The sequence below is a fragment of the Neovison vison genome, chromosome 13 (assembly GCF_020171115.1).
Source record: "Neovison vison isolate M4711 chromosome 13, ASM_NN_V1, whole genome shotgun sequence".
NCBI lineage: Eukaryota > Metazoa > Chordata > Mammalia > Carnivora > Mustelidae > Neogale > Neogale vison.
The window spans coordinates 37,034,441-37,047,062 of NC_058103.1; the positions used below are offsets into that span (position 1 = coordinate 37,034,441).

At 34.6% G+C, this 12,622-nt stretch overlaps 1 protein-coding gene across 1 annotated transcript in view; it reads left to right on the top strand.

Moving 5' to 3' along the window:
• Positions 1 to 12,124, top strand: part of SGPP1 (sphingosine-1-phosphate phosphatase 1) — a 37,131-nt gene extending 25,007 nt beyond the window's left edge. The window contains exons 2-3 of the mRNA XM_044229504.1: positions 426 to 515; positions 10,335 to 12,124. Coding sequence (XP_044085439.1) covers positions 426 to 515; positions 10,335 to 10,886 — 642 coding nt within the window. The 3' untranslated portion in view covers positions 10,887 to 12,124. The remainder of the gene's footprint in view (positions 1 to 425; positions 516 to 10,334) is intronic.
• The last annotated feature ends 498 nt before the right edge of the window (positions 12,125 to 12,622 follow it).

Below are 12,622 nucleotides of genomic sequence, written 5' to 3' on the forward strand. Positions count from 1 at the left end.
CACAATGAAGAGTGTAGAAACCCCAGATTTCATTCACTTGTTCAGTCATGCAAAAGTATTTTTCTTTCCCCCCTGATAAGAGAGCACGTGCTCCACAATGAGCCAAGGGCTGAGGGGCGGGGAGGAGGAAGGGCAGAGGGAGAGGCAAAGAGAATCTTAAGCAGGGCTCAGTGTCACAACCCTAAGATTATGGCTTGAGCCAAAATTAAAAGTCAAACATTTAACCAACTGAGTCACCCAGGCACCCCTGCAAAAGTTTTTCTTAAATGTCTGCTATGTGCCATGCTTGGGGTTAGGTGCAAGGAATACAATGGAAAGTAAAAACATAGTTCTTGTTTTTGTGGAGTTTTGTGGTATTGTGATTTATTTCCTTGTTTAAATTTAACCTAATTTATTTAACTGATTTTACTTTTTTTCCCCTTCAGTATCCTCTTATATATGGACTGATTCTTATCCCCTGCTGGTGTTCTCTAGTTTGCCTAAGTAGAATTTACATGGGAATGCACTCCATTCTGGTAAGGAAAACTTTGTGTTCATTGTGCTTTATGTTTTTTTCTGAAATTGACAGGCAGTTTTATAGTTTTTATAATCATTTTCAAGCTTATAGGAAACTTGAGAAAATATTATTATAAATCTTATTTTGCTAAAAAATATATAATAATGCATAAATATATAAACATGATGTTTTATGAACATTTAACTTAGTAATCATGTATTTTATAGAAACAGTTCCCAGCAATCACAAATAACCAGATATTATGCTCAGGATAAGGTTTCTCCCTCCTTCCAGTCTCAGTTTGATTTTCCTTCTCATTCTCTTCTATGCCTCTTCTACCACTGAGTGAAAGCCAGCAATACAGAAATCAGGGAGAGCTCTACTTATTATTAATAGTAAAAAATCACTTATATTTACATATTAAACTCTAGTTTTCTTTTTTCCCCAAGAGTATTTTAGCGCTTGCACCAGTTATTCCCTTTTGAGAATGCTGTTCAGTTTAAAAAGCAGTGGCACAGGGACCCTGTACTCTTTAGCCTCTCCTCACCTTCCCATCGGCATTTCTTTAATTCTAGCTTGTATCGTCTCTTCACCAGATTACAGTAATAGCTTCATTAGTAGCCCTACTTCCAGTCTGACACCTCTCCACAGGGTTTAGTCTCCTGTTGTAGTGACTTCCAAAACACGAATGTGAGGCCATACTGAATGACTCATGTTTACTCAAAGGTAAACTGTATTCCTTATCTCCATACCTTTAGGAATGCTGTAACTTCTGCTTGGAATACCTTTTTTGTCTAGCTAACTATCTTATCCATTCCTCAAAGACAAAAACATTCTTATCTCTTAAAAGCCTTGTAACATTCCCCATCTTTCCTGTCTCTAGACTGGTTAAGTGACCTTTCTCCAGAGCATCCTGAGCATAAATCTAGCATCGCACTTAATGCTAAACTACAGTTGCTTTTTTTTTTTTAAATCTGTCACCCCCACTAGACAGTAAGCATCAGAAGAAAAATAACTATGTTTTCTCTCTGTCCCTTGCACCAAGTCTGGTGTCTCCTAGTACACTGAATGTATAATGTATTTTGTAGGTAAAGGATCAGAAAAAAAAGTAAGTATGAACTAACTCATGGAATCAAAAAATTTATAACTGGTTACAAATTCTTCTTATCCTTTTAGAATTTTCTACTCATAAATATCTACTTAACTGTTTTATAGCTGTAGAAATACTGGGTTTCTATTTTTTACTTCGATTGCTTACCTTCAGTAGCCGCCACTTCACTAGTAAATTTCCAGAAGTTGGAAATTAGTAAGCACATTATTTGTGTTCAATAATTTTATAATTATTGGTATTAATTACAAATTGTGAATTTACACATAATTCTGTCTGATTGATATCTACTAATTTTATAATGAGAGAAGTATCATATTTTCAGGTCAGATCTAATATTTGTCAAGAGAAAATGTTATCCAGCTCTTTGCCTTGTTAGTTATTCCCTTCTAATCCCAAAAGTTAGTAATATTACTCCTAAAAAACTACCAAATGGTTATGCATCTTTGAATGATAAAAAATGGATCCCTGATATTTCTGAGGAAAAGATATTAGATAATAGTACCCATAGGTTCATTATCATAATAAAAAGAGTAGTAAGCATCTGATTATATTGAATACATAATCTAAAAGACGTGTTCTTAAAAAAACATGTTTAGTGGATGGGTCAAATATTCAAGCTGAGTTCAGTTCAGTTTTTACATACTGGTGCCCCTATTTTTGAATCAGCTGATGTAAAAACAATATTGATATTGTATTTTTCAGATCATGCGTCTGATAACTCTAGTCCTTTATTCAAAAACCTTTTTGTCCTATGGAATGTTTCATCAGTTTTATTCTGACTAGCTACTGAATTTTATTACGTGTAGTATTATAAATTTTTATTTTCCTTTTAAAAGTAAAATCACGGGTAAGTTGCAAACATGTAAATACTGCCCTGTGTTATGACCACAGTTTTTCCTAACCAATAAGTACATTGCTTCTAATCATTTGCTAGTTGATGTATGAAATTAAACCTATAATGAACCCCACTTTTTTTACATAAGGGATCTAATGGTTTCCCACAATTTTTGCTTTTTCCTGTATTTTAATGTTTCAGCTAATTACCTGCGTTTTGAACAATTTTCTTAGTAATAATTTGTATCTTTACAATTTTTTGTGAAATTAGTATGGAACTATAGGCAGTATGTGGCCTATGAATTTCCAGTAGGTGCTTAGATACCATATTATCTAAGCTGATGTCTTCATTAACATAAGGGAGTCCTAATCATGTACTAAATAAATTTATAATGAACACTTCCTTCAGTATTTGCCGTAAGCTTTGTTGTTGTTACAACACAAAGACTAACAGCTTAGTTTGTTTTCAACATCTACCTTCTTTCATAAATTGATTTTCTTAATTCCATGAAAAATGTAGTTAACTACGTCTGTTTTTTATTATTAAAACCTAGCTTTCAAAATTTAAATTCATAAAAATGCAGGCCATTTTAAGTTACTAGAATGGGTACTTGTCAAACTACTATTTTGTTTCTATATTAGTAAGATTATGAATGTGTTGTAAATTCACTAACCCAAAATTGTACTGAAAGGTTATATGTCTATATGTGGAAATCTTTTTAGAAAGATACTACCAGATTATAAAATAGTATGTACCCCTCAAACCCACTTTTGTAACAAGAAATAAACATCAAACCAACCAAACAAAAACCCCCCAAAACCCAGAAACAAAGATCTAGAACACTCAACTTTGAGAGTCTTAATAGTGGCTATTCCTAGGTAATAAGTACTTGTTATTGTTAATCTGTATTTTCTAGTTTTTCTATAATTACATATTAAATTTGAATTTTTTAAAAAGTATTTTATTTTACAGAAAGAGATACAGTGAGAGAGGCAACACAAACAGGGATGGGGAGAGGGAGAAGCAGGTTCCTTGCCAAGCAGGGAGCCCAATTGAGGGCCTCCATCCCAGACCCTGGGATCATGACCTGAGCCAATGGCAACTGCTTAAGACCGAGCCATCCAGGCATTTCCATTAAATTTGAATTTTTATTAAAGAAAAACATTCCAAAATCTATCCTTAATAGTGCCTTTATAATAAAATAAAATGCATTCCAGCAATATATTTTGTTGTTTAAAACTGCTGGCATCACTGGCATTTTGAAATTAGAAGCAGGACACCTAAAATATGTTATAATTGAAAAAACCCAACAACCCACTAGGACATGACAGGAGTCCTGAATTCTAATCTCAGCAAATCAACAGCCTCTCTAGGTCTATTTCCTGATCAGGAGAAATGAAAAGGATAAAACTTCAGATTTAATATATAATTAGTCTTTACTGAATTTAGTATATTTTCTGTTTTCTACCATAAATTTGATAACCTTGAATATTCCATTCAAATGTGATCTATTAACTTGAGGGCATTATTAATGATAACTATTATTATAAATTATTATTATAGATCTCTATTATTATAGATAACTTATCTATAACTAATGGTATCTAAAATTATTTGCTACTCTAAGTTCTTTTTGTTACCTTTAACATTTTCTCTTTATTGCGTACTTTGTCTATAAGGCTTAAAACCACCTACTATACATTTTAATGTTATACATGAAATTGATATCACACTGATAGCATCATGTTTATGTCCTGAATTCAGTTGTTCCTTACTTCTGTTTCTGTTGCCTGGAAGTTCAGTTTGTCCCTAACTATGCAGGGTAATATCATAAATAATTAATAATTCAATCTGAAAAGGAGGTAGATTTTTTTTTTAAAGATTTTATTAATTTATTTGTCAGAGACAGAGGGAGAGAGAGCGAGTGAGCACAGGCAGAGGCAGAGGGAGAAGCAGGCTCCCTGCCGAGCAAGGAGCCGGATGTGGGACTTGATCCCAGAACCCTGGGATCATGACCTGAGCCGAAGGCAGCGGCTTAACCCACTGAGCCACCCAGGTGTCCCAAGGAGGTAGATTTGTATAGAGAATCTTGTAACAATCTAAGTTTAATATTCCTGGAGCTCTGCAAAAACAGTAGAGGATAATGAATACTGGATATTTTGTGTTGTACTGAAATATATTTCTAGAATTAAATTTTATGAATTATTTTAAAGAATTCTTTTTTTTTTTTTAAAGATTTTATTCATTTATTTGTCAGAGAGAGAGCACAAGCAGGCAGAGTGGCAGGCAGAGGCAGAGAGAGAAGCAGGCTCCCTGCTGGACAAGGAGCCCGATGCGGGACTTGATCCCAGGATGCTAGGATCATGACCTGAGCCGAAGGCAGCCGCTTAACCGACTGAGCCACAGAATTCTTAAAGTGATCAAATGTAGGGGCACCTGGCTGGTTCAGTCAGAGGAGTGTGTGACTCTTGATCTTGGAGTTGTGAGCTTAAACCCCACAACTGGGCATGGAGATTACTTAAATAAATGAATAAATAAAAAGTAAGTAATAATAATATAAAAAGTGATCAAACGGAAAAAGGCTCAAAGTCATTTAATTGATTTTTTTTTCATTTTTTAAGCTACTGTAAAAAACATTTTCTAGGAATGAATATGGACTTATATGTATGGTATGGAAACTATAATTTAAAAAACAATAGATGACTTCAGAGCTCTTAACCCTTCTTCCTTTCAATTAACCTTATAGTAAATGTATTATATATGGTTTTATGTAAAAAAACTCATTTATTTAAAACTTCTAACTTGGTACACATTCTTTGTGAGATTTACAAGGCTCAGAACACTTCCACATTAGCATATTCTGAAAATTTTGAATCAGTCATAAAAGTTAATAAGAAATAAAGCAACAGCTTTTATCCTGCTGGCCAAAATCCTATAGTTATTTCGCAAGACCTATGCCTTTATGTAGGGAAGAAAGGGTAAGATAGCAACCAAAGGAACATGATGTCATAAAAGTGTAATGATATGTCAATTAGGGATTCAAAATATGAAGGCTAGAGGTTTGACAGTCATATAATTTGACAGCTGCATATCCAAAAGCATGGTCACAATTTAGGCCACTTTCGGAATCTTTTGAGTACCTGCAGTAAAATTCAATTGATAAGAATTCTTAGGTAACTTTTAGTAGTATCAGTCAATTTTCATGGAAGACCTCATATTCAAAAAAAATGTTTGAGGGGCGCCTGGGTGGCTCAGCAGGTTAAAGCCTGTGCCTTTGGCTCAGGTCATGATCCCAGGGTTCTGGGATCGAGCCCCGCGCATCGGGCTTTCTGCTCAGCGGGGAGCCTGCTTCCTGCGCGCGCTCTCTCTCTCTCTCTCTCTCTCTCTGCCTGCCTCTCCGCCTACTTGTGATTTCTGTCAAATAAATAAATAAATAAAAATGTTTGAAATTTAGTTTTTCACTCCAGTATTTATTCCTAACGCTGAGAATATTCATTTTTTAAACAAATGTATTGAGCACCTTCAATCTATGAGATTAAATACATAGCTCTATGATAGTAGTCCAGTTTTCTTTATTAAAAAACTGGAAATCAAGGTAACCATAAATTTTTATCAAATTTGGACACTCCTTGAAAGGGGACAAAAGAGCAAAATGATGTTGTTTGAGGTGAGCCATACCAGGGTGTTTGTGAGGATCAAATATGGCACTAAATGTAAAGCATTACAACAATATTTTCAGTACAGAAAATACTATTCCCTGAAAATGTCTTTAGCCTAAGTTTAAAAAAAAATTAGTTTCTTCTAGTTTTTGAAATAAGTTGAAAAGTTTCTTATTTCTCTTACAGAGTTCTTATCAAGCAAGATTATATAATCAGTATGATGAGTCTAAAGAAATACTCTGTCTCAGTTTAACTAACCAAATATTTATTGCCTACTTACCGTGTGCCAGCAGTTGGGTATTTATGTATAAATAAGATAAAGTCTTTGCCTTTGAGAAATCACTAAATAGGTAATATGTAAAATAAATATGTAATGCAGTGATTCTCAATTGAGGCTGCAAAATGGAATCACTGGGGAGCTTAAAAAAAAAGAAAAAAGAAAAATTGGTGTCCTACTCCTACCAATTCAACTCAATCAAAATTTCTAAGGAATGGGGCACCTGGGTGGCTCAGTGGCTTAAGCCTCTACATTAGGCTCAGATCATGATCTTGGGATTCTGGGATTGAGCCCCACGTCGGGCTCTCTGCTCAGCAGGGAGCCTGCTTCCTCCTCTCTCTCTCTCTCTGCCTGCCTCTCTGCCTACTTGTGATCTCTGTCTGTCAAATAAATAAATAAAATCTTTTAAAAAAAAAAAAATCATTGGCAATTGGCAATTTGTCCGAGGACATTTAAAAAAAAAATTTTTTTTCCTAAGGATTGGCCCAGGCATCAATATTGGTAAAGTTCCTGAGTGATTTTTTTTTTTTAAAGATTTATTTATTTATTTATTTGACAGAGAGAGATTACAAGTAGGCAGAGAGGCAGGCAGAGAGAGAGAGGAGGAAGCAGGCTCCCTGCTGAGCAGAGAGCCCGATGCGGGACTCGATCCCAGGACCCTGAGATCATGACCTGAGCCGAAGGCAGCGGCTTAACCCACTGAGCCACCCAGGCGCCCTCCTGAGTGATTTTTAAAGGGCACAGGAGTTGTGAACCTTCTCGGTTTTCTGGCAGAAATAGAAAGCAAAGAAATGTGGTAACTGTAGTAGCAGGTTTGTTGGAAATGCCATGGAGGTAAAGAGGAGGAAATTCCTTATTATGGGGGTTGGAAGAGGAAATTTATGAAGGAGATAGGTGCCTGAGCAGACTCTCAAATGATATGTACTGGTTTGCCTAAAATATAGAAGGGAAGGTAATTCTGAGGTGACAGAAAATGGAGTCTATAAATTCATTATGGGATCTGGCATCGAAGTGTTATTTTTTAAGGTTTTATATTTTTATTTTATTTTTTTAAAGATTTTATTTATTTATTTGACAGAGACCACAAGTAGGCAGAGAGAGAGAGAGAGAGAAGCAGGCTCCCCGCTGAGCAGAGAGCCCGATGCGGGACTCGATCCCAGGACCCTGAGATCATGACCTGAGCCGAAGGCAGCGGCTTAACCCACTGAGCCACCCAGGCACCCTAAGGTTTTTTATTTTTAAGTAAATCTCTGTACTCAGTGTGGGGCTCAAATTCAAAACCCTGAGATCAAGAGTCACATGCTCCACCAGAGCATTATGCTAGATAGAAGCCAGATACGAAATGCCCTATGTGTCCTTCTAAGGAGTTTGAATATACAAGTGATATTTATTGCCTTAGTTCATATTTTCATAAACATTTTGCTAAGTGATTATATCTTTCTTTGACCTACTATCAAAGCAGCCACTTCTATAAAGAGAACACAATTACTTTTAAATTATCTCATTTCATATTTTAGAATCAGAAAATAGCCACAAAAACTTGTTCTATATGGAAATAAATTTTTTAAATGCTTTCCTAAAGATAGTGGTAAAGTAATTGTTGAAAAACAGAGTAAATATATTCACTTTCAAGTAATTTAGCAGATTTTGTTAGAACAGATAAATTCTGTAAAGGATTCCTTTATTCATTCATCCAATAAATATCTGCATGTCTGCAATGTGCTAAGCTTCCTAGGAAGGTGGTGATTAAAGAGGATAATTTCCTCAAAAGTTTTAGCTGCATATGCAGTTCTTACTCTAGTAATTGTCTCTATCTTTGGCTATTCTTACATTTCATTGTATTCTGATGTAGAATTTCATATTGTTAGAACAATGCATTGTACTGTTGACTTTGCTGATCCTTGGTAGAGTTTTTATAGAACTGCTGCACAGTGAGTACAATGGCAGGAATTTGGGGAAGTATACTGAAGTCCTAAGTGTAAAAGGCAAACTTCATAACTTCAAAACTTTTGAATAACATACCTTTATGATCTTGTGGTAGGGAAGGCTTTCTTAAACAAGAAATAATGATAAATATGATATTAAAATTTAGAACTTCTGTTCACCAAAAGATATAACGAAAATGAAAAGGCAGTCTACAAAATCCAAAAAAGATGTTTATAGAACATATTATTGATTAAAGATTTTATATAAATGATTTATATGAAGGCCATATGAAAAAATAATGTAAATCAGCAAGAAAAAAGAAAATATAAAAGAACAGCAAAAAGGGGCACCCAGGTGGCTCAGTTGGTTAAGCGTCTGCCTTCACCTTAGGTCATGATCCCAGGGTCCTGGCATCAAGTCCTGCAGTGGGCTCCTTGCTCAGCAGGGAGCCTGCTTCTCCCTCTGCCTGCCACTCTCCCTGCTTATGCTCTCCCTTGCGCTCTCTTTCTCTGTCAAATAAATAAAATCTTAGAAAAAAAAAACAAAACAAAACAGGGCGCCTGGGTGGCTCAGTGGGTTAAGCCGCTGCCTTCAGCTCAGGTCATGATCTTGGGGTCCTGGGATAGTGTCCTGCATCGGGTTCTCTGCTCAGCAGGGAGCCTGCTTCCCTCTCTCTCTCTCTCTGCCTGCCTCTCTGCCTGCTTGTGATCTCTGCCTGTCTAATAAATAAATAAATAAAATCTTAAAAAAAAAACTGCAAAAAGACACAAATATACATTACACAGAGAATAACCTGTAAACTTATGAAAAGATACTTAATAATCAGGAAAACCTAAGTTAAACATCAATAAATGCCAACAATTGATGGGATGTAAACTTTCATAAACATTTTGGAAATTTTTTTACTGTCTTGTAAATTGAACATGCATATATCCTATGATTCTGCCGTTCTGTTCCTAGGAAACTCTCACAGACCCATACCAGTAGACACCGAAACAAAGAAACATAGTTGCACTGTTTATAGTATCCCTGGTTGGCTTAAGAATAGATACCAATGGGGGCGGCTGGGTGGCTCGGTGGGTTAAGCCGCTGCCTTCGGCTCAGGTCATGATCTCAGGGTCCTGGGATTGAGTCCCGCATCGGGCTCTCTGCTCAGCAGGGAGCCTGCTTCCCTCTCTCTCTCTCTGCCTGCCTCTCCATCTACTTGTGATTTCTCTCTGTCAAATAAATACATAAAATCTTTAAAAAAAAAAAAAAAAGAATAGATACCAATTAAGAAAGCACTGGAGCTCAGCCATAACCAATAAACTAATCCAAAACCTATAAACAACTTAAATGACCATCAGTGGGAAAATGGATAAACTTTATAATCACACAACAAAGTATTACACTGTTGTGAAAGTGAATGACCTACTAGATATAATGAATGAAGCTTGAAGGTTTAATGTTAACTTCTGTATAAAGGAAGTCAAAGGAGACTATAAACTTCATAACATTTTTCTAAAGCTCAGAAAGAAGAAAAACTAGATTTTTTTCCTAAAGCTCAGAAAAAAGAAAAACTAGGTTTTAAAAACAGATACTTAGCCAAAACTCAGGTTTCTAAATGCCTTTGTGGAGGATACAGGTTAATAAAATTGGGAGACAGCATACCCGAAGATTCATACTGGTAATATGTGAATTTATGTGAATTTTCCACTCTGTTGGGATTGGTGACCCTAATCCTTCTATTGTTTAAGGAGCTGTGTAGTCTTGTTTTTCCTAGAAATCAAAACTACATGATTTAGGCATAGTTTATTATTGGGGATTTAAATATAAATTATTGTATAGTGTATATATATAATTTATAAAAAGGTAGAATTATGAAAGCAATACTTTCATTACTATTGTCAAATTAATGTTTTTATTATCACTAAAAGTTTTAATTACTTATATGGTCAATTAGTAAAGTTTATTTTGAAATTGTGACATTTTAAAAATTTATATTTATTAACATTTAAAATGTAAACAGCTCTACTCTTCTCTTTTCCCAGGATATTATTGCTGGATTCCTATATACCATTTTAATCTTAGCTATCTTCTATCCATTTGTGGACCTGATTGACAACTTCAATCAAACTCACAAATATGCTCCATTAATCATCATCGGGCTTCACTTAGCCTTGGGGATCTTTTCTTTCACTCTTGACACCTGGAGTACATCCCGAGGAGACACAGCTGAGATTCTAGGAAGTGGTGCTGGAATTGCATGTGGATCTCATGTTACCTATAACATAGGTCTAATATTAGATCCTTCTCTGGATGTTCTACCATTAGCTAGGCCCCCCATTACAGTGACTCTGTGTGGAAAAGCCATATTGCGGATCCTCATCGGGATGGTATTTGTACTAATAGTCAGAGATATAATGAAAAAAATCACCATTCCTTTAGCCTGTAAAATCTTCAACATACCATGTGATGATGTTCGAAAAGCAAGACAACACATGGAAGTTGAACTTCCTTATCGGTATATTACCTATGGAATGGTTGGTTTCTCTATCACATTTTTGGTTCCTTACATATTTTTCTTTATTGGTATCTCTTGATGGAGAAATACTGTTCGTAAGAAAGGAGGGTATCAGTTTCCTGTATCTAAAAATATATTCTAGTTAAAAGCCAAATCAGAGTTAGGCTTTTGCAGGAATTTAACTTAAATAATTATTTAAGTAAATTCATAAGAGTCAGTGCATTTTATCATTGCACATCCAGATATTGTTTTAGATGAGCTGAGCTATTTTAACAGGGAGAAAATGATAAGTAGCCATTTAGAATGTTCATGTAATGTTTGGAGAGTTTTATGCTGTTATGAATTGGAGTTATATATAATATATATTAAGATACATAATATACAGTTACGTATCAAATATATGTTATATATGAAATAATATACCTAAGTTATTTTAAACTGTGGGGCTGTATTATAAAGTCAATAATAATATGCAAACAGTGTACCTGTATATCTTGACTTAATACAGGCACGTTGTTATTAACAGATATATTTAACATTTATTTACTATGGGAGCCATTTCCTAATTGAATTGCATAATTACTAGGCCAGAATTCATATGCTACCACATAATGATTTACTGCCTCTTTTTACACTGCCATCACCTTTCATGTTACCCATGATGTTGGACATGGGAGGCATTTTTAATGGACCAAATTTCCAGAAAAGTTAGTTTTTTATTCCTTTTTTTTTAAGTTCTGTACACTGTGTTGAATGTACTTTATTTGCAGTTGTTCTGGACATCAGTTTAATAATTCAGGTACTGAATTTTATTGCTTGCTAATTGTGCCTTTCTGTTGCTGAATTAAGAAATGCCATGTATACTGTGATATAAAAATAAGATGCTAACTCTATCTTAAGTTACATATAATCAGGCAAATATTTTTAAAATACATGTCAAACTAACAGGGCTAGAAGTAAGCCACCCTCAATTCTTCAGCCTTTGCTTGGAAAGAAATGTGGAATGGGCTAAACTTTCTAACTAATTTATTGGGAAGCTGAATGGATAAATATTTCCATTTTTGTAGGTATTTTTCTGTGCACTGTAAGTTATAAGAACAAGATATATTTTTTGTACATTGTCTTGATTGTTTATACTGCAGGTAGATATTTCCAATGAATGGAAATGTAATTGAAATTTATAGATGGGACAATGCACATGCTTCGTTTGTAAACAAACCGTTTTTCTAAATTATTTAGAAAGGATTGGATTTAGCAGTGTTAACTTTTACTACCCATTTATTAGCTACTTAAGGTAAATTATAAAATCTAAAAGTATCATTATTTCAGATCCTGTTATTTTTTTTTCAATTTTTATTATTTCTACAGTGGAAAACGTGGGTATTGTATTAAACTATTCTTTATTCTTCTGTCTGTGCCTTTATATTTTGAAGTGTAATTGTAGTTAGGTTAACATTAAGTTTATTTGTAGTAAGTTTTTCATAAAGAAGAGAATAAACTTTCCATACAAATGAGCATCAGGTATGGAATTACTGACTTTAGTGCAATATCTGTCTGATTATCCAGAATTATCACTTAAGATGTTTCTATTTTGGACAGCATAACTATTTGAGCTCATATTTTTATAATTCTGATTGAGAATTTAGGGACATGGTAATTTTTACCAACACAGAATCTGATAATTTTAAATAAAGCAACTACATTTGGACCTTTACCTATTAGTAGGAAACCAAGGCACTTAGGAACATATCAGTACGTTGGAAAATGTGCAAAGAACTTTTCTTTCAAAATGTGTTTAATGAATCGAATTTTGGG